Source organism: Osmerus eperlanus, chromosome 28, assembly GCF_963692335.1.
Source record: "Osmerus eperlanus chromosome 28, fOsmEpe2.1, whole genome shotgun sequence".
Taxonomy (NCBI): domain Eukaryota; kingdom Metazoa; phylum Chordata; class Actinopteri; order Osmeriformes; family Osmeridae; genus Osmerus; species Osmerus eperlanus.
The window spans coordinates 1,911,158-1,933,804 of NC_085045.1; the positions used below are offsets into that span (position 1 = coordinate 1,911,158).

General features: G+C 50.1%; 1 protein-coding gene across 5 annotated transcripts; it reads left to right on the forward strand.

Annotated features, from left to right (window-relative positions):
- The first annotated feature begins 304 nt into the window (after nucleotides 1-304).
- Nucleotides 305-20,766, forward strand: dab2ipa (DAB2 interacting protein a). Of its 5 annotated transcripts, XM_062454569.1 has the most exons (17): nucleotides 305-629; nucleotides 1,117-1,235; nucleotides 1,397-1,523; nucleotides 4,795-4,880; nucleotides 5,740-5,861; nucleotides 11,445-11,598; nucleotides 11,765-11,863; nucleotides 12,162-12,716; nucleotides 13,681-13,825; nucleotides 14,247-14,391; nucleotides 14,555-14,993; nucleotides 15,218-15,414; nucleotides 18,320-19,262; nucleotides 19,374-19,511; nucleotides 19,920-20,122; nucleotides 20,232-20,319; nucleotides 20,576-20,766. In XM_062454569.1, the coding sequence occupies exons 1-17, from the start codon at nucleotides 566-568 to the stop codon at nucleotides 20,741-20,743; spliced, it is 3,792 nt and encodes a 1,263-aa protein (XP_062310553.1). In that variant the 5' UTR covers nucleotides 305-565; the 3' UTR covers nucleotides 20,744-20,766. The 5 variants fall into 5 exon arrangements, with proteins under 5 accessions (XP_062310553.1, XP_062310555.1, XP_062310556.1 ...); XM_062454571.1 differs by lacking the exons at nucleotides 305-629; nucleotides 1,117-1,235; nucleotides 1,397-1,523 and adding an exon at nucleotides 1,554-1,785; XM_062454570.1 differs by lacking the exons at nucleotides 305-629; nucleotides 1,117-1,235; nucleotides 1,397-1,523 and adding an exon at nucleotides 4,515-4,650.
- The last annotated feature ends 1,881 nt before the right edge of the window (nucleotides 20,767-22,647 follow it).

Below are 22,647 nucleotides of genomic sequence, written 5' to 3' on the forward strand. Positions count from 1 at the left end.
CGCTAGAGAGCAGTAGCAGAGATTAAATTCATGTCTGGCAAAATCCTGAGTGTAAACTTTTGCGAAGGTCTACATTGTATTGTGTCATTTATTTGTATACCAGCAACAGGTATTCAAAACAAGCGACGTTAGCAAATTATCAACAAAAGTATGACGGCAGTCAAACAAGTGAGACTCTTACTTGTCCTACAAGACAAGACAGTTAAGTCTTTAATGCAATTAAGGTGTTACATGACGTGCGGCCTACCAGAGTCATGCATCACTTTCTTTCAAGAGACCAAACTACAGGCCTGCACCTCCCACGCGCCTGCAGGTACAGGGAGTTTGTGGGACAATGTGGAGCGCGAGCGGTTGAGGCAAGGTCGAGTGCAACGGAACAGGGGCTTCACGTGGTTTCCATGGTTTCTGTTCAATCAACGTACACGGTACGTGAACTGAGTTCATCATGGGGTGAATTTACCAGGCTGTCAACATTCATCAACTGAAGTCCCAACAACTTAGCCTGCTAGCAGGTGTGTCGCTAGCTAGCACACTCACCTTCTGCAAGCTAGCGAGAGCACTGTGAATGATGGAGAATTTGGTCACCCATCGGACCAGATGCCAGTATCAAGGATGGATGAAAGTCACAGGTGCGTTCACTTAATTAAGGCCAGTAAGCTGACTCTGGTCAGCGTTAGTTTAGGATAGCTACTTTACTTTTTGTCTGTCAGACTTTTTTAAGATAACCTGACCATGCTACACAGGTTGGCATATTAGGTCAATAGGTTTACGGTAAACACCCCCTAGCATCCAAAGTCACCTCAGACACAGATTTGAGCGGGTGACAGGAGTACTGACTCAGTATTTGTGTCAGTATTTTTCCTGAAAGTTTAAGAGGGAATTCTTGTGTAACAGGTTTGTGTTCTTTTAACACAGAGATCATTGTCATAACACAGAGATCATTATCAAACGCTGAATTCCTTGTTTGAACTTGTTTGTTTCAAGTCTGATGCTTGTTAGTGCATGTTTAAGGTGTGCTGAAGGACAGCGTATGTGTGTGTGTGTGTGTGTGTGTGTGTGTGTGTGTGTGTGTGTGTGTGTGTGTGTAAGTTCTAATATGAGATTTATCTGACCCAGAAATGAAGAACTCGGCCCAGTGGATGTCATGTGGCCAGTCTTTCAGCCAGAACCTGGTCTGGAGACCCAAGTTCTGCATCCTGTCTGACTACCAGATGCTGCTACTGGACAAACATGAGGTTGGAGGAATGTGTGTGGTAAACATAGAGAGAGAGAGAGAGAGAGAGAGATAAAGAGAGAGAGAGACTCAGACAGAGAATTATTATGTGAGTGAGAGAAAGAGACAATAAGATAGTGTTTCTTTATCTGGGATTCTTGACGGTTCTGCTCCTCCTCTCAGATTCATCCGTTGTTTCTACAAGAGAAGAGGGTGGAGACATGTACATTCTGGTTGCTAAGACACACCCTCAGAGTTCCTCCCGAGAGCCACGCCCCCAAGGAACCCTTGGCCCCGCCCACAGACAGCGGTGAGTCAGTCAGTCAGCTGGGTTCTCAGTCTGTCAGTCGATGTTCCCAGGAACCTACGGGAACAGCTACCTCTGCTAACCCTAGCAGGAATCCACACACACACACACACACACACACACACACAGACACACACACACACACACACACACAGACACACACAGACACACACACAGACACACACAGACAGAGCTGACTGGGCTCAGTGCAGCCGTGGAGTTATGGAGTTTGCGGTGGACTTTTTCAAAGCGGAGAACGTCCATGGTAAGAGACCCGCACACGTATGCGTTTCCATGCCAACGGGAGCAGGGGAGCAGAGGGGGCGGATTAGGACAAGGAAATTATTTTTGTTTTGATTTGCACTTCTGTGATTGTATTATTTTTGTATTTCTTTTGTTCCTCCACTCCCAGTGCTGACTGAATGTTTATGAATGTCTGTATTTTTATTCTGTGGCTCAAACTGGAGGCCTCGCATTATCAGGGATATTGTCATCAGTTGGACTCCTATCTAGTGCTGCTGACAGTGCTGTCTGTGTCATTAGACAGATTAGTACAAACAAGTGGGAATAGGCAAGAAGAAAAGGCACCAAGATGCTTGAAACACCAGGCTTATGGTCTAGACCCTAGTTAACACCGTGGTAAGAGTCTGAACCTCAGACTCTCTCTCCATGGACTCTAGTCTAGTTATTACTGAACATCATTGTCGGGTGACTTGTGCCTAGTTCACACCATAGAACAAGAGAGGAGTCTTCCTGAGTCTTGTGAGGAGAGATTAGCTGCTGGTTCAGACGAGGCCTGCTCAGAAGCAGGCTGGGAGGAAGTAATCGTGATGACATGTCAGAATACTAGTAATCTGCTCTAATCTCGTACAGAATCAACAATTTGTTTTGGAGTCGGTGTGTGTTATTTCCGTGTGTACTTTGTGTGTGTGTGTGTGTGTGCTGGGGGTGTCTGAGATTATGACTCAGGCAGATACATGAACACTGTTCTGCATCCTGGGGTCCTCACAGCATTTTCACATCTTCCTCAATGAGACAAAGAGAAGCCTTGGTAGGGGGCCAGTATACAGTAGATTGAATTTCTATCCACCATCTAATTTATTCCCTCACCCAGTTGGCTGTTAGCACACATATGCTGGATCCTTACTGCTGTGTGTCTCTCCACAAAAGCAGGTTTTTCCTGTCCACATCAGATCGATGTTTTATAAATGAGCGAATTGCTGAAGTGGTTAATTAGTCATCAAAATGATGACCAAGACACACTTCACAAAGATGCTGTTATAATATATTATAAAAACTATATTAGTTATATTACAAACGATAGTGTTTATTCTAAATATGTTGTATTGAGAGAACCAGGTCAGGCTGTGTGTTTTGGAGAACCCGTGCCAGGGCATCATGTTCTCATCCCCCCCGGACACAGAGAACCGTGTATGACTCGGATCAGAACCGGCGGAAACAGAGGTTAGGTCAGAGGTCAGGTCACTCTTAGTCAGGAGGACACTTTTGTTTATTTTTTTATCTCTTTCTGTATTTCTTTCTTAATTCATTTATTTTTCTTCCTTTCTCTGTTTTTACCAAAAAATACCCCAAACTTCGGTGTCAGGGGGAGATTAAGATAGAGAGATACAAACAGATAAAGATTGGAATGCTGCCGGGCATTGTGATTCTTGGAATCAGAGGAATAACTAGAAAAGCCAATCAATCCTTCAACATCGAAAAAAAGATTGAGAGGGTTGAGAGAGAGGGTGAAGGGTGGAGAGTCCGAAAAGAGTTAAGAGAGCAAGAGAGAAAAGAAGCCGCGGTTTGAGTCTGGACCAACATACAGGATCACTGTGCCTGGAGTCTCCTCTCTGCAGTTCCACAGTGTCTCCAGAGGAGGGCGCTATACCCTCACAGTTTGATTGAGAGAAGTTCTTCTGACACACACACACACACCACCAGCACCATCACACATGCACACACCCCACATGCTGCAAAACAGTATGAAGGGGCTTTGACACACACACAATTGACATCACCACATGCGCTGTCCTCATGGCCTTAGATAATGACGGTCTTGTTTACATCCAGTGTTGGTGTGTGTTTGAGTGTGTGGGTGTTTGAGTGTGTTTGAGTGTGTGTGTGTGTTTGAGTGTGTGTGTGTGTGTTTGAGTGTGTGTGTGTGTTTGAGTGTGTGGGTGTTTGAGTGTGTGTGTGTGTGTGTGTGTTTGAGTGTGTGTGTTTGAGTGTGTGTGTGTGTGTTTGAGTGTGTGTGTGTGTTTGAGTGTGTGTGTTTGAGTGTGTGTGTGTGTGTTTGAGTGTGTGTGTGTGTTTGAGTGTGTGGGTGTTAAAGTGTGTGTGTGTGTGTGTGGGTGTTTGAGTGTGTGGGTGTTAAAGTGTGTTTGTGTGTGTGTGTGTGTGTGTGTTTGAGTGTGTGTGTTTGAGTGTGTGTGTGTTTGAGTGTGTGTGTGTGTTTGAGTGTGTGTGTGTGTTTGAGTGTGTGTGTGTGTTTGAGTGTGTGTGTGTGTTTGAGTGTGTGTGTGTGTCTTCTTGACCCTGTTCCTCTGTCTCAGTGTTGCCAGCTGTTGACACACACATCTGGTCTGACTGTAAGTGAAGGCAGGTACAGTAGCATTCCTGCGACGGTGTTGTGATCACCTCGCCTCTACAACATTCCCTCACTTCAGCCAGCCTCAGACAAGACTGGGCCTGTTACAGACCCAGCTACAGAGACCCCCCCCTCCGTCCCGTCCCCCCTCCACGGCTGAGAGTGGATCCCCTGACTGGCTGTGTCTCAAAGGAGAAGTGTTCAGGAGAACCAGCGGGTTCTTCGTGCGCAGCTGTTGATCACCGTTGGGTTCTGGTGGCGAGGGATCGGACTTGGATGAGTGTTTCCGGCTGGTCTGAGTGTCCGCCAGCTAGTCCAGACGTCAGCTAGCTAGTCTGAGCGTGTTTAGGGTGGCCAGACGGTGGTGTTGGGGTCTGTTTGGGAACGTCGTAGCCGTCGCGCTCGTTGGGGGAGGTGGGATGTCAGAGGCTGGGAAGGGGCGGGGCCAGGACAGGAAGTGGTACCACTACAGACTGCTGGGTCGGAACCGCCTGCGCAGACGAGCCAGTCGCACCAGCCGCAGAACCAGAACCAGCAAGGGTGAATACTTCACCTGCTTTCTGATTGCCTGTGGATCTGGTGTTGCTGGTCCTTGTGTTGGGGGTGAGGGGTGGGTGAGGAGGGGGTTGCTGTGGTTGTGAGAAAGGACAATGCCCTCAGTTTGAAGTGTGTGTGTGTGTCCAGATGTTCCTGTTGAGAGACAGAGACGCAGGCAGAGCATGCCAAGCAGCCCCTCCTTGGACACGCCCTCCACACCCTGTAAAATCACGGTGAGCCACACACACACACACACAGTTGCCCTCCCACACACAGAGCCAGACAGGCCTGATGTGTTTCTTTATAAATAATGCAGAATATTTGTGTGTTTAAACCATTGTCCCATCACTCACACACAGATTGTGGTCCATCGAGGTAATCCATACTGTGTTAATCTGGTCCTAATCTGAGCAACATTCCAGCCGTTCATGTTCCTCCCACTCCACGTCCACTCACCCTCCCACCCCTCTCTCTCTCTCTGTCACACACACGGCTCATACCAGCCTGCAGTTTCCATGGCAACGGGGGCTTAGAGGAGTCGCGTAGCAGCACTGCTGCCTGTGTGTGTGTGTGCGTGCGAGTGCATGTGTGTTAGAGAGTGTGTTTGGTCACATGCTTGTGTGTGTATGTTTGCATAAAGAGCAGATGTGTCTGAAAGATCCACATAACAATGCTCAACTCCAAGTCACGGATGGTTTCAGACAGAAAGGGAGAGAATGAGAGAGGGGAGGAGCAATCAGACTAGAGGGGGGCCAGAGTGTGGGGGGAGGGAGAGAGAGAGAGGGGGGGGTGATGAGAGAGGGGGGAAGGGAGAGAGAGAGGGGGGGGTGATGAGAGAGGGGGGAAGGGAGAGAGAGAGGGGGGGTGATGAGAGAGGGGGGGAGGGAGAGAGAGAGAGAGGGGAGGAGGACAAAAGGAGAAACACAGAGAGCAGCTCTGGTGTTGACATCCATGTTGTTGGGGTTTTTAAATGAAAGGAGAGGAGAGTGACTGAATTCCTCTCCCTCTCCTCTCTGCTCCTCCCCTCCCCCGGCCCCTCCCCCCACCCCATCTCCCATTGGCCGCGGCTCCTCCTGGCCCCTCCCCCTGCAGGCTTTCCTGACGCGGCGGCTGAAGTCCTCGATCAAGCAGACTAAGAGCCAGCCCAAGCTGGACCGACACACCAGCCTGCGGAGCATCCTGCCTGCTTTCAGAACCGCCGCCGACCATGACAGGTAGGAACACACACATGCACACACACACACACACATGTGTGTAAGCACACACACACACCCACGCATGCACACACACGTACATACACTGACATACACCGCTGTGCATACACACACACACAAAAGACGCAGGTACAGGCGTACAATCACAGGATGTTATACGATGTACATACACAAATAATTGTGCACACACACAATAGACGCAGGTGCGCACGTTCAAACACAGGATGTTATCAAATGTACACACACACACACACACACACACAGGATATGCAGAAGACACAGGTACAACAAGCTATATGTAGACATTTACGATCACACTCTGGACACACAGGCGGTGCATGGATACACACACACTGCACGTGCCCACACACACACACACACACACACACACACACACACACTCTGTCGTGCTGATCTGCTCTCTGATGTGTCAGCCATCACACAGCCTCTACCAGCGTGAGGGTGACACAGCCTCTAACACAGTGAGGGTGATACAGCCACTACCACAGCCTCTATAACACAGCCTCTATAACACAGCCTCTGTAACACAGCCTCTATAACACAGCCTCTAACACAGTGAGGGTGATACAGCCTCTACCACAGCCTCTATAACACAGCCTCTCCTGGTTGATGAGGTTGCCGCGTCAGATGGAATATGAATGAAGGAGTGTGTGTGTGTGTGTGTGTTTCTGAATGTCAATGAAGGAGTGTGTGTGTGTGTGTTTCTGAATGTCAATGAAGGAGTGTGTGTGTATCTCTGAATGTGAATGAAGGAGTGTGTTTTTCCCGTGAGCAGTGTGAGTAATAGTTACTTCCTGGTGATCACCTCCACCTCTCTACAGGAATGGTATCCTCCATGTTCTCTGCTGCACCTGCCAGCCAGCCAGTCGACCAGCCAGTCGACCAGCCGGCCAGCCAGTTAGTCAGTCAATTAGTCAGCCAGCCAGTCAGTCGACTGGTCAGCCAGTCTATTCATCAGCCAGGCCGGTGAAGCTGAACTTAGCTAGCCAGATGCTACCTGCTAGCCACGCACGGCTCTGCTAGCCAGCTAGCTACACATAAATAACCACTGCTGTGTATGTGAGTGTGTGTGTGTGTGTGCAGCTCCTGGCATGGTGCCCACTAGGGACTAGCCTCATTAATTCCCCTGTAGCCTGGTCGTCTTTAAACCCCTTTAGGACCTCCTGAGTCTGGGCCTGTTCTCTGGCCTCTCTCCCCTCCTTTCTCTCTCTCTTTCTCTCTCCCTCCTTTCTCTCTTCCGCTCTCTCCCTTCCTCAGCCTGTCCCTGGGTAGACTGCCCCCTCCTCTTCTCTTAATCTCCCCCCTCTCTCCTTCCATCTGTCCTCCCTGGGTTGGGATGGAGAAGGGTGAAGGTTCCATATGCCAGATTTGTCTGCTGGGGTCAGTTGTGCTGGAGGTCAGGCTGTAGTTATACAGTCTGCTGGTGGATGTGATGGACTACTGTTTATGTGCAGTGTGCTGGTGTATGACAATATGACTACGAGGGCTGGGCCTATATCCTGGTGACTCTCTGGTATCAGAATTATGTACTGTCTAACCAGAACGTGGGCCAGCTGGACAGTATGGAAGAATGATCTGGATGTGTAGGTCTATATGCTGGCTTGGTAATGTGGTAAACAGTGGTAATCTGATGCTGTCGCCGGTGAATCCTGCTGATCTCCGCAAAGCCTCCAGCCTATCTTGTTATCAAGGATTTATTGGGGTTTAAATGAGAGCTTAACCCAATCCTTGACCATTTGCAGCACTTGAGCAATTCACGCAGACAGGAAGAGGTGCGCGGCCGCCTGCTGTCTGAGCGGAGCGGAGACGCGAGGCGCTCGCTCACGGGACGACAACGTTAACCACTCACTTACCGCGGCGAGGAGCCGATCCGTTACCCCGGCGGCAGCGAAAAACATCACTCCGCTAAAGGTATGGTTGTCATAGAAACAACGGAACCTGTGTTCGACTCCTGTCTTGCCCGGAGTGCGGGAGCTCCGCACGGTCTCCTCTCCCTGCCGTTGTCCTGGCGACTGGAGATGTGTCTGTAGCGTCTGTACGTGCTGAGTGTGCGAACACAGACGGAAGGTTAAATAAATACAGCAAAGCTGTAGCCAAATACAGGCCAAGCCAGCAAGCCAGTCAGTTAGCCAGTTAGCCAGTCAGTTAACCAGCAAGCCAGTCAGTTAGCCAGTCAGTTAACCAGCAAGCCAGTCAGTTAGCCAGTCAGCCAGTCAGTTAGCCAGCCAGTCATTTACAGTAGCCAGTCAGTTAGCCAGTCAGTTAGCCAGCCAGTAAGTTAGCCAGTCAGTTAACCAGCAAGCCAGTCAGTTAGCCAGTCAGCCAGTCAGTTAGCCAGCCAGTCATTTACAGTAGCCAGTCAGTTAGCCAGTCAGTTAGCCAGCCAGTCAGTTAGCCAGTCAGTTAACCAGCAAGCCAGTCAGTTAGCCAGTCAGCCAGTCAGTTAGCCAGCCAGTCATTTACAGTAGCCAGTCAGTTAGCCAGTAAGTTAGCCAGCCAGTCAGTTAGCCAGTCAGTTAACCAGCAAGCCAGTCAGTTAGCCAGTCAGCCAGTCAGTTAGCCAGCCAGTCAGTTAGCCAGTCAGTTAACCAGCAAGCCAGTCAGTTTGCCAGTCAGCCAGTCAGTTAGCCAGCCAGTCATTTACAGTAGCCAGTCAGTTAGCCAGTCAGTTAGCCAGCCAGTCAGTTAGCCAGTCAGTTAACCAGCAAGCCAGTCAGTTAGCCGGTCAGTTAGCCAGCCAGTCAGTTAGCCAGCCAGTCAGTTAGCCAGTCAGTTAGCCAGCCAGTAATTTAGCCAGCCAGTTAACCAGTCAGTTAACCAGTCAGCCAGTCAGTTAACCAGTCAGCCAGTCCGTCGATCAGCCAGCCAGCTAGTCAGTGAGTAAGCCATCCATCAACAGTAACAAATCAGTCAGTAACAAATCAGTCAGTAACAAATCAGTCAGTCAGTTAGCCAGCCAGCATGGCATATGGGCTCCCTTGGGGCATCTAACCCCTGGGAGCCTGGAACACTACCCTAACCTCTGGAGGGAGGGAGGGTGGGACGGATAGCGAGAGATTAACAGGGAGAGGGCTCTAGCAGAGAGTGATGTACTGTGAGTGACTGCTCTATCCCTTGAGGCACATCACCACAAAGACACCAGGACAAAGACCACACACACACATGCACCCTCACACACACACACACACACACACACACACACACACACAGATACTGTACACACCCACAAACACGCACACACACACAGACACACACAAACGCAAGCATGCATGCAGAAGCGCACACACACACAGACTGTACATGCACTAGGCAAAAGGGGGCAGGGCTCTGTGTGATCACACTGGAGAGAGGGAGGGAGGGGGGGGTGGAGGGGCAGAGAGAAGAGGGGAGAGGTAGAGAGGAGAGGAACAGAGAGGGATCGCACTCCGAAGCACTGTCAGATCGAGGAAGCAAGGGATGTGTAACCCAGTTAGAGGAGAGGAGAGGGGGATGAGCAGAGGAGAGAGGGGGAGGAAGTAGGGCAGGCTAGGTCTCACTGTAGGGGAGGAGAAGCAGGCCAGAGGAGGAGCTGGAGATGGAGAGAGAGAGAGAGACTGAGATAGAGAGAGAGAGATCATCGAGGAAGACAGATAGTATTATTAGCATTAGCAGCATTAGCAACAGAAGGGGTTATAATAGCCAGGCTGTATAGGGCCTTTCATCTTCCATCCTAGTGCATGAAACTTTGATCCTCCTCCCCCTCCTCCTCCTCCCCCTCCTCCTCCTCCCCCTCCTCCTCCATTCTGACGGAATGTCTGGTGAGTATTCTATTCCGCCTCACACCCCATCCATCACTGGCTGTGCTGCGTGTGTGTGTGTGTGTGTGTGTGTGTGTGTGTGTGCTGTGTGTGTGCTAGGGAAGGCTCCTGCGTTATCTGAACACAGCGTCAGCTCCTCTTGTCTTTTTGTGTCAAGCGTGTGCAGGCTGTGTTCATGGCGTGTGCTGAGAGACTTCAGGCGTGTTCCCGTGTGAGCCGGAGCGAAGGGTTCCGTGGGGACTTGCCTGGCAACGGCGCGTCTGATTGGCTGGCTGTATATGCACATGAGGATGCTGAGCGTTTGTCCCCTAGGAGAAGGAGGTGTTTAGAACCAGGCCGTGGTTGTGTCTTGGTTGTTTAGACTGTGTGTGCGTGTGGATGTGTGTGTGGGTGTGTGTGTGTGTGGGGGGGGGGGGGTTGGATTCCCATTCTTTGTCCACAGAGATAATGAATGTTTGAGAAGGCATCCTGAGGTTGTGCGATGGTTAGTGGTTGGTTGTGGAGATGGAATATTAATGCCCCTAGGTGCTGCTTGACTAATGTCATGGTTTTTACTGTAATGAGCATGATGATGATGATGATGAAAGCTAGATGTCGACAGTGGGGAGACATGAGGAGGTCTCTGGCGGACAGTCTGCATGCAGAATCATCTTTCACTTCTAAGATGCAGTCAGTCAGATATCTGTTCTCAAGGCCTCTGAAATATTCACTACATATGAGCCCTACTGTGCTGTGTGTGTGTGTGTGGCTAGAGGATGTGTGAATTTGGTTAGTCTGTGTGTCTACACGGTGTATGTATTTAGGCTTGTGTGTGTGTATACTTGTGTGTGTGTCCACAGTAGCATTGTGTAGCTAGCGAAACGGTGCATCGGTGCAATGAGGGATCGAGTGTGTGTGTTTAGCTGGCGTCTGGTGGCGGCTCCCTAGAACGTCTGTCACGTTGTCGTTAGCGATGGAACCGTTGCCAGGGTAGGCCAGAACATGACATCACTCAGTGTTGCAGTCAGAGCTCAAAACTGTGAGCACTCTTCCTCTCTGCTGCTCTCTTAACAACACACACACATGACATCACCCCAGCTGAATACAGTCATTGAATGTTACGCAAACACTTACTTTATACACGCACAAACAGACAGGAATACTCACACAGACAGACACACACCCAAACACACTCACACATTCAGAGGTAATACCAGGATTTAGAGTAGGTCTTTCACCTTTGCCCCTTGCCTATTCCACCAACCATATTATACGACTAAGCTGATTGGATAAAAAGGGTTGCTAATTGGGATCGCCATGGCGATGGGAGGGATTACACAATGTCAAGCTTCGGAGACTCAACAACAAGAATTACCTGCAGTGTGTGTCACATGCCTCCTGTGTTGTAATGAATGTATTCAGCATCACAATTATGTGATCTTTGGACCTGCAAAGGGATTAGGCTGATTTGTGTTTATGTTTGCCTGTGTGTGTGCCTGTGTGTGTGCCTGTGTGTGTGCCTTGGTGTGTGTCTGTGTGTGTGCCTGTGTGTGTGTGTGCCTTGGTGTGTGCCTGTGTGTGTGCCTGTGTGTGTGTGTCTGTGTGTGTCTGTGTGTGTGCCTGTGTGTGTGTGTGTGTGTGTGTGTGTGTCTGTGTGTGTGCCTGTGTGTGTGTGTGCCTGTGTGTGTGCCTGTGTGTGTGCCTGTGTGTGCCTGTGTGTGTGCCTGTGTGTGTGCCTGTGTGTGTGTCTGTGTGTGTGTGTGTCTGTGTGTGTGTGTGTTCCCAGGTCTCATCTGATGCCGAGGCTGAGAGAGTCTCGCTCCCACGAGTCGTTGCTGAGCCCTGGTGCTGCTGTCAGGGCCCTGGACCTCAGCATGGACCAGCAGGTCCTCATCAAGCCCGTCCACTCCAGTATCCTGGGCCAGGACTACTGCTTCGAGGTGACCTCACACACAAACACACATACACATACACAGCGCGCACACACACACGTATACACGCCACAAACACACGTGCACACACACTAAGGAGTGTGTGTGTACGTGTGTGTGTGTGTGTGCGTGCGTGTGTGTGTGTGTGCGTGTGTGTGTGTGTGTGTGTGTGTAGGTGACCACGTCCACAGGTACCAAGTGCTTCTCGTGTCGCTCGGCTGCAGAGAGAGACAAATGGATGGAGAATCTGAGGAGGGCGGTCCACCCCAACAAGGTGAATACCTTCCTGTACCATGATTCAATACAATACAATACCATTGAACCGAGCACAGTAGATTAGTATAGAACAGAGTAGAGTGAAATAGAGCAAAGCAGAATGGAAGTATAGAAGAGTACTTCAGAGTATGGTAATGTAGAATGCAGTCATTATTTCCAGATGATGGTTCTGTCCTCAGGACAAAAGTAGAATATAAAAAAAGAGTAATGTTCTCTTGATTAAGCAGTCTTGTCTTCGGTGCGTGTGTGTGTGTGCGTGTGTGTGTGTGCGTGTGTGTGTGTGTGCGTGTCTCCAGGACAACAGCAGGCGTGTGGAGAACCTACTGACCGTGTGGGTGGTGGAAGCAAAGGACCTCCCCGCCAAGAAGCGCTACTTCTGTGAGCTGTGCTTGGACGACACGCTGTTCGCTCGCACCACCTGCAAGCTCCGCGCCGACAACATCTTCTGGGGCGAGCACTTCCACTTCAGCAGCCTGCCCGACGTGCACAGCCTCACCGTGCACGTGTACAAGGAGACCGACCGCAAGAAGAAGAAAGACAAAAACAGCTACGTGGGATTGGTCAACATCCCCGTCGCCGCGGTGACCGGACGGCAGGTGGTGGAGAAGTGGTACTCGGTCTCCACGCCCAACCCCAACAAGGGCAAGACCCCGGTTCCCATGGTGAGGATCAAGGCACGCTACCAGAGCCTGAACATCTTGCCCATGGAACAGTACAAGGAGTTTGCAGAGTTCATCTCCAACCACTACCTGCTGCTCTGCTCCCTGCTGGAGCCCTGCATCAGTGTCCGCAGCAAGGAGGAGGTGGCCAGCGCACTGGTGCACATCCTGCAGAGCACGGGCAAGGCCAAGGTGAGACCTGCTCACTACACACTACACACTATCTACTAACTCACTACACACTAACATCCTGCAGAGCACGGGCATGCCAAGGTGAGACCTGCTCACTACACACTACCTACTACACTCTACCTACTACAGAGTACTGTTCAGAGAAGCGTTCCAGTGTGACCATGTCCTTACTCCATCACCATGGATACAGCAGAGTGCACAGTGCTTCCAGCATATCCACGAAGCACCAGTCGACTGTAGATCGCCGCGTCAGACCTTTTTGCTAATTATCTCATCAAACCTTCTCTCTACCCTGCTATAAAACTATGCACCGAGACCAACGACTGGTTGTGTGTGTGCGTGTGCATGTATGCAAATGTCTGTGGGCACAAGGACGTCCTCTACAGCTGTTTAAGATTTTGCAGCAGACTGAGTTTTCTCCCATGTTCTGTCCTGTCCCTCTGGTCTCATGTCCCAGGACAGACAGACAGACAGACAGGCAGACAGACAGGCGGAGGAAGTGTGTAAGGAGGGAGGGATGGCGGGGGAGGCGAGTAAAGGAGGGAGAAGATGCTAGATCCATTAGCCCGGGATCAATAAAGGAAGAATGAGTCATCATCACTACTGTCTAGACTCTGCCTCATCTCTGTCTCTCTCCCTCTCTGCCTAGTCTCTCTCTCCCTCTCTGCCTCGTCTCTCTCTGTCTCTCTGTCTCTCTCTCTTCCTCGTCTCTCTCTGTCTCTCTCTCTCTGTCTCTCTCTGTCTCTCTCTCTTCCTCGTCTCCCCCTCTTTCTCCTCTCATGTCTCATAAATCTCTCCTTTTTTTTCTCCCGCCATCTCTGTCAGCCTTTCTATTTCAGGGACTCTTTATACTTCAGCTCTCGTGGTGTGTGTGTGTGTGTGCGTGTGCACGCTTGTGTGTCTGTGTGTTTGTATCACAGTGGAGAGCTGACCTCTGACCTCCAGTGTTCCCTCTGCTCCTCAGGACTTCCTGACCGATCTGATGATGTCAGAGGTGGATCGCTGCGGCGACAACGACCACCTGATCTTCAGAGAGAACACCCTGGCCACCAAGGCCATCGAGGAGTATCTCAAACTGGTGGGCCAGAAGTACCTTCAAGACGCTCTGGGTAGGTACACGACAACACAACACAGTACAGTGGAGTGTGTTGAAGGAGGACACTTAACCGGTGGGTCATAAGTACAGTAGAGTACAGCATAGCAGCCTTTCTCAACCCTGGTCCTCGGAACTTCCTGCCCTGCATGTTCTAGACGTTTCCGTGCTCCCACACACCTGGTTCAAATGAACAGGTCATTTTCAAGCTCAGCAGAAGCCTGATAACGCTGGTTCATTTGAACCAGGTGTGCTGGGAGAGGGAAACATCTTAAACGTGCAGGGCAGGCATTCCCCAGGTCAGGACCAGGATTTAGAGAGCCTGAAATAGAGTACAGTAGAGTGCAGAAATAGACTCTGTGCCGTATTGTTTGGTGGACTAGGCTATGGGAGCCCAACCCTCTGACCCTTCACCCTGCTCCCCCCCTCCCCTCAAGGTGAGTTCATCAAGGCTCTGTACGAGTCAGATGAGAACTGCGAGGTGGATCCTGGGAAGTGTTCGTCCAATGACCTGCCAGAACACCAGAGCAACCTGAAGATGTGCTGTGAGCTGGCCTTCTGCAAGATCATCGACTCCTACCGGTAACACACACACAGGCCTCACACACACACACACACACACACACACAGGCCTCACACACAGGCCTCACACACACACACACACACACAGGCCTCACACACACAATCACAGGCCGCACACACACTCCCAGGCCGCACGCTCACCAGGGAACCATCCGTCCCGCAGGGTGTTCCCCAGGGAGCTGAAGGAGGTGTTTGCGTCGTGGCGTCAGGAGTGCAGCAGTCGGGGCCGACCCGACATCAGCGAGCGTCTGATCAGTGCCTCTCTCTTCCTGAGGTTCCTCTGCCCCGCCGTCATGTCCCCGTCCCTCTTCAACCTCACGCAGGAGTACCCCGACGACCGAACCGCACGCACCCTCACCCTCATCGCCAAGGTCACCCAGAACCTGGCCAACTTCACCAAGTTCGGCAACAAGGAGGAGTACATGTCCTTCATGAATCAGTTCCTGGAGCACGAGTGGACCAACATGCAGCGCTTCCTGCTGGAGATCTCCAACCCCGAGACCATCTCCAACACGGCGGGCTTCGAGGGCTACATTGACCTGGGCAGGGAGCTCTCCACCCTCCACGCCCTGCTCTCAGAGGCCCTCAGCCAGCTGGACCAGGTACACCAGCCAGCCAGTCATACCGCTAGCTTGCTAGTTATACGTTAGCTAGCTAGACATTCCGTTAGCTAGCTAGACATTCCATTAACTAGCTAGACATTCCATTAACTAGCTAGACATTCCGTTAACTAGCTAGACATTCAGTTAACTACCTAGACATTCCATTAGCTAGTCAACTAAACTACATTTAACTACAACTAATTTTAAATGTTTGTGTCATGCAGTCAACCGTGTCAAAGATGGCTCCCCTGACCCGGATCCTACGGGAGGTTACGTCCGCACTGACCAATCCAGGGGCTGTAGGGGGTCAGGTCTCCTCCCCCAGGTCCAGCTTGGCCACTCCCCCTCTGTCCCCACCTCTCTCCGCTGCCTCCATCTCCACTGGCCTCCACAGCATGGGTCTGGACGGACCAATCACAGGGTAGGTCAGGCACCAATCACACAACCAGCCCATAGGTTACAACACACCTACTTCAGAGGTCAACCTTGTCAGCGTGCAGACTTTTCGATTTATATTCTTCTTCATTTAAAATGTTCCTTCCCTGACTCAGTTGCTGTGTCCTTCTTCAACCTTCTCTCCCCCTTCCTCTCCCTTCCTCCCCCTCCTCCCCCTCCTCTCCTCCTGTTATTATATATCGGCCACCCAAGCACTCGCCAGTATTCATACAAGAATTCTCTGAACTATTATCACTATGTGTCACTAGATATGACAAAGTAGTTTTAAACGGAGACTTAAATATCCAAGTAAATAAAAAAGCAGACCCAAGAACTATTGAGCTCTTAAATCTCCTTGACAGTTTCAATCTAACTCAACACATAACAGACCCAACACACCTGCACGGAAACACACTAGATCTAGTGATAACAACTGGACTAAATATCAATAATATTTCAATAACTGATCTACCCCTCTCAGACCATCATTATATACTTTTTAATGTGGAAATTATCCTAACAAAAACCAAAAAAGAATTCTTAGTCCATAGAAGATATTTAGACGATACAGCTATGATGACATTTTCGGAACAATTTGCTCTATATGAGCCGACTAACCATGATTGCTCTCTGAATGAAATGGTAGAGAACCTCAATGATGCACTATTATCTGTGTTAGACTCTGTTGCACCACTGAAAACCAAAAAGAAGTGCACAAGCAGAACCTCCCCATGGCTGAGAAATAAAAAAAATTGTGAAACGAAAAGAAAATACCGTGCAGCAGAGAGAAAATGGAGGAAAACAAAGATCACTATCCACTACAATATCTACAAAGATACACTAACCACCTATAACAAAACCATCCGTCTAGCAAGGAGAGAATATTTCTCCAACATTATTACAGAAAATGCCAGAAATTCCAGAGTTCTTTTCTCCACCATTGACCAGCTGCTAAACACTGTCCCTGCCCCACCTCCATCCTCAGCAGTTAAATGTGAAGAGCTTGCTTTGTTCTTCAAGAACAAAATAACTTTGATCAGAGCGAGTATTATTAATAGTGGGGTCGAAACTGACATCAGTAGATTCTGCAACATAACCATGAGCACATTTACCTGTATCACACTTAGTGAACTTTCCAAAATTGTCAGCGAATCTAACTCCACAACCTCAGATATTGATCCTATACCCACAACATTCTTTAAGCGAGTGTTTGATAGTGTCTCAGGTCCGGTGCTAGAGATTATAAACACATCCCTTAGAACTGGTGTCTTCCCAGATGCCTTCAAAACAGCTGTTGTAAAGCCCCTATTAAAGAAACCCAAATTGGATAACAGTCTACTTGCAAATTACAGACCAATATCAAACATTCCATTTATTAGTAAAGTACTGGAAAAGATAGTTTTAGTCCAATTAAATTATTTTCTTGAAGAAAATAACATCCTCGAAGTCTCACAGTCAGGTTTCAGGAAATATCACAGTACTGAAACTGCTCTCACCAAAATAATTAGCGACCTCAGACTAAACTCTGATGCAAATAAAGTCTCTATCCTTATCCTGTTAGATCTCAGTGCAGCATTTGATACAATTGATCACGACATCCTAATCAATAGACTGGAAAAGCTTATTGGGTTCACGGATAGTGTATTGAACTGGCTGAAATCATATATCACAGGAAGGAAGTTTTATGTTAGTTTAGGTGACCATAGGTCCAAGAAACATGAGAACTGCTACGGGGTTGCTCAAGGAAGCTGCTTAGGTCCATTACTTTTTTCTCTTTATATGTTACCACTCGGCGACATAATCAGAGAACATAACATAGATTTCCATAGCTATGCGGATGACACACAACTATATATATCCACTGAACCCAACGATGCAACGGCCATCAATTCCATTACCAACTGCCTGTTGGCAATAAACAAATGGATGAATGATAACTTTCTTAAATTAAATGAAGACAACACCTAAGTCCTACTATGTGGCCCCAAATCCAAAAGAGAGATGCTTATTAAGAATCTTGGAGGCTTAACCCCCTGTCTTAAACCAGAGGTGACGAGTCTCGGTGTAATCCTGGACTCAGATTTGAATTTCAACTCTCACATTAATAAAGTGACCAAAACAGCATTCTTTCACCTGAGGAATATAGCAAAGGTACGACCATTCATAAACCAAAATGATGCAGAGAAGTTAATTCATGCTTTTATATCCAGCCGGCTGGACTACTGTAACGCACTTTTCACTGGTCTTCCCAAGAAAACCACTGAAAGACTACAGCTCATTCAAAATTCTGCAGCTAGATTATTAACCAAAACTAAAAGGAGAGAACACATTAGTCCTGTCCTAGCTACTTTACACTGGCTCCCTTTTACCTTCAGAATTGACTTTAAGGTCCTTTTCCTCACATACAAAGCTCTACACGGACAAGGACCTAGCTACATTGCTAACTCCTTTATAAACTACACACCAGCTAGAACACTGCGATCATCAAATGCAGGCCTATTAGAGGTCACCAGAAGCAGTCATAAGAAGATTGGTGATTCGGCCTTTGTCAATTACGCCCCAAAACTATGGAACAAATTACCCATAAATATTAGGGAAGCAAACACTCTAGACATTTTTAAAAGACAGCTTAAAACCTACCTTTTTACCGAAGCATTTAAGTAATTTTATCTCAAAAGGGTTTTCCTACTTTTTAAAGTTGTTTTCTCTCTTGAACAGAGATCTTATTGGGATTTTTATTTTTGTTTGAATTGTTTATCACTTGTATTATTGTTTTTATTGATTTTATGTAAAGCACCTTGAGCTACAATTCTTGTATGAAATGTGCTATATAAATAAAGTCTTACTTACTTACTTACTTACTCTCCCTCCTCGTCTCTCCTGTCCTCCAGGATGGTGGACTTCACCAGGCTTCCATCTCCGACCCCAGAGAACAAGGACCTGTTCTTCGTGACCAAGGGCTCCGGTCTGCAGCCATCCGGCCTCCAGCAGTCTCCCGCCCGCAGCTCCAGCTACTCCGAGGCCACCGAGGCCGACGCCCTGGCCAATGGGAGTAGAGGTGTTTCCATGACGCTAGCCAATGGCAGTAAGAGCCTGTCCCTGGTGGACCTACAGGACCGCAGCCTAGACAGCCCAGCAGGCCCCGCCCTCTCGCCGACTGACGGCAACGACAGCCAATCACCTGTCGGCTGGACCACCCGTGCCCCCCAGATGGCTCCCACCCTCAGGAGGACAGGCCACGCCCCCAGCACCGACTCCGCCTCCGGCCGTTCCCACCTCCTCCCCCTCTCCTTTCAGAATCCCGTCTACCAGATGGTCTCCATGACGACCGTGTCGCCGCGGCAGCAGGACTCCCCCGTCCTGACCACGCCCCCTCGCGACTCCGGCTCCGACGGACACAGCTCCGCCAGTTCCCACGGCAACGCTGACGAGGTCGGCGGGGGAGGAAAACACGCCTTCCTGACCCAGATGCCTCTCGGCGTGGGGGGAGGCAGCGAGGAATTCGCCCGGCGTTCCGGAGAGTTCTCTCGCCGGCAGCTCTCGCTAACAGAGACTCCGCCCCCAAGCGTCATCGTCCCTCGCCAGAACAGCGCCGGGCCTCAGTGGAGAATCGACCAGCCCCCTCCCCCGGCCACGCCCCCGGCCCCGCCCACCATCAGCAGAGGCCGCACCCCTCCCAGCATTCTGGGCGGAGCCTATCCTGGGCCTAGGCCCGCCTCTGGCAGCATGATGTCATCGTCTCCTGATTGGCCGAGCGGGGGAACGCGGCTTCGACAGCAGTCGTCCTCCTCAAAAGGAGACAGTCCTGAGAGCAAGCAGCGCACCCTCATTAAGGTGACCTTCCACTAACCTCTGACCCCTGGACTCCCTGTTTGAAGACAACACAGACATAAACGCTCATCTCCCATCTCTCCCTTTCTCCACTGTGGGTGTGTGTGTGTCCAGGCGCCCTCCCCAGTCAACCCCAATGCTCTGGACCGTACGGCTGCCTGGCTGCTGAACATGAACGTCCAGTACGTGGAGCAGGAGGGCGGGGCCGAGAGTGACGGCAGGCACAGAGACGACATCACACAGACCGAGAAGGTAACCCTCCTCTCCTCTCCTCCATCCCCCTTTCCTCTCTTCTATTATCCTCTCTCCATCCCCCTTTCCTCTCTTCTATTATCCTCTCTCCTCCATCCCCCTTTCCTCTCTTCTATTATCCTCTCTCCTCCATCCCCCTTTCCTCTCTTCTATTATCCTCTCTCCTCCATCCCCCTTTCCTCTCTTCTATTATCCTCTCTCCTCCATCCCCCTTTCCTCTCTTCTATTATCCACTCTCCTCTCCTCCACAAGCAGGAAGTTATTTTGCTCCAAGAAGATATCCTTCCATCTCCGCTCCCAGTCTGTGCCTAACCAGCAGGACATGCTAGCTGCTCGTGTGTGTATCTCTGTGTCCGGCTCTAACAGCGGCTCCTCTGCGGCCCCCTGCCTCCCCTGTGTGTCCCTCAGTACCAGCAGGAGATCCTGGTTCTCCAGGAGCGTCTCCGGGGAACGTCCCAGCGCCTGGAGGAGTACGAGACCCGCCTGGCGGTGCAGGACGAGCAGAACCAGCGCATGCTGCAGGAGTACCAGGCTCGGCTGGAGGACACGGAGGAGCGCCTGCGCCGCACGCAGGACGACAAGGACCTGCAGATGAAGAGCATCATCAGCAGGTGGGGGGGCTGAGCCTCGACACGAAACGAGCGCGCCCACGGTTGCGTGAGCCCGCTGCCTCTTGGCTTGTTGTTTTCTTCTTTGATGGTTGTTTTTTGGTGTTGTCAGGTTGATGTCAGTGGAGGAGGAGCTGAAGAAGGATCACTCAGACATGCAGTCTGTGGTCGACTCCAAACAGAAGATCATCGAAGCTCAGGTACCACCCGGCTCTCTGCAAATGTGTTAGATGTGGTTTTCGAGTGCTTGGTAATGTTCAGACGTCATCATGTGAGAGCTAAGGGAACAGCTCCCTCTGGTGCTTGGAACAAGGAACAACATCTACATAAGGCTCAGCGTACCTGTTCCTCTAACTGTCTATCTACCTATCTCTCTACCTGTCTCTCTACCTGTCTCTGCCTGTCTGTCTCTCTACCTGTCTGTCTCTCCACCTGCCTGTCTGCCTGTCTGTGTAGGAGAAGCGGATAGCGTCGCTGGACGCCGCCAACTCTCGTCTGATGGGCGCCCTGAGCCAGTTAAAGGAGCGCTACAGTGTGCAAAGCAGGAACGGCCTCTCCCCCACCAACCCCAGCAAGTTGCAGATCACCGAGAACGGAGAGTTCAGGAACAGCAGCAACTGCTAGGCTGGAGGAGGGGCGAGGGGAGGGGTGGGGTGGGGTGAGGGGAGGGAGGGAGGGAGGGAGTGGGGGAGGGAGGGGGGGAGTCGAGGGACGGACGGGGCCTTGTGAGGTCGGAGGGGCGTGGCCTTGGGTGGGAAGGGGCGGGATCAATGGGGGGGACAAAGGTTGGCCCTGCGAAGTCTGATTGGACACGATTGTGGGAGGAGGGAGGGAGGAGCCGGTACTGCTCACCTGAGAGACAGATCTCCATGGTGACCAGGTGAGGACCAGTAACAGTGTTGTGTGGCCTTCTGGACCCTGTCTGCAGTCTGACCCCAGGCCCTGGACAAACGGGGCGGGCAGGACCTCGCTGGAGCACTGGGGACATGCATCACCTGCAGACCTGTGAACGAGCCCCCCCCCCTCCCCCCCAACCCACCTGGAGTTACCTCCCTCCCTCCCTCCCCCCCAACCCACCTGGAGTTACCTCACAACCCCCCCCATCCCAAACTCCGTGAGATTCCAGCCCCATACCCTGACCTCAGAATTCACCCCACAGCCTTGACCTCCGAGAGGGGCTGCCGATGTCACTTCCTGCCCTACTATACAGAAGGGGCTGCTCTGACAGGAAATACGAAGCTGCGATGCCGTCTGACTTGCTGTAGGTGACAACAACTTCCTCTTTCTTCACTCTCTGTTTGACTCGAACAAACATAGTAGCATCCGTATATCACCTGCACACTAAACTGTATTCTATGTTTGGTTTCAGAACGCATAATCATACAACCTTTCTGTATCTTACCTGTATATGTTGACCTTACATGTATAACATGTTTACCGTACCTTTTACGTGTTAGCTTACTGCAGACAGTGGATTTTGCATGTACCATATTTACACCTGGACTTCAGGTCGGCTTAGTTTGAACCGAATGGTAAAGAAAGATTTTAATTCCCATTATCTGGTGCATCATTTATTAGTTTATAGAGGCTCCACAAAGATGTACATAAAACATTGACAGTATTTTTATGGATTGTTTTGTGGGGAGGGGGATAGTATTTGTACAGTTCCGTATGTGTTGTGTTGTTAAAAATTACAAGACAACTGTTCTGATGGTTCTAAACTGGTGTTATAGCAGTATATCACTCCTTAACCTGTTCGCTTCAGTCCCCAACCCTCCCCTCCTCCTCCTTTCTCCTCCCCCCTGTCACATATGGAGCTGGTCTGTGATGGTAATAAAGTTGTTATGTTTTAAAATGTTTAAAGATACCTGTCAACTTGTATTGAACATATGTTTTACATTACGTTGAAATAGGTCAATATTTATTGATTACATTTTTTTTTTTTTGCTTTATTTTAATAAACAGCCCTCATGTTTAAGAGCCTGTTAAGGGTTTGTTGAGGCATTTCTGAGAGCTGAAGGAAGACGAACATTCTGGACATCCCAGCGTCTCCGCGGTAACCAGAGATGCATTCTGTTTGCAACGGCTACCTTGAAACCCTCACCGAAACAGCACGACGCTTTTGTAAACACACACACATAACTTAAACAAGCAAGCTTTATTTCAACACGCTGCCATCTTTTCTTCTCACAGTTCAAACAGTAAATATTAAAGGAAACACAAGGGATTTTAGTGGATTGTGAAGAAACCCCCCACCAGGTGAGGTCAGTACAGCTGGACCAGGTGAGGTCAGTACCTGGCGCCGTACCAGTTGTGGCGCCGCAGAGGGTTTCTGGTGAGGGTCAGGTGGGCCAGCTTGCTGTAACGCTGGTAACCCTCGTACGCCGCCTGAGGAAACTCACTCAGCTCCACCGGACATCTCCTTCGTCGCCGTAGCGATATGTTACACAGGTCGTCCAGAGGGGTACACATCACACACCCCATCTTCGTCACACACACCTTCAGACTAAGAGCAAACCACACAGGAG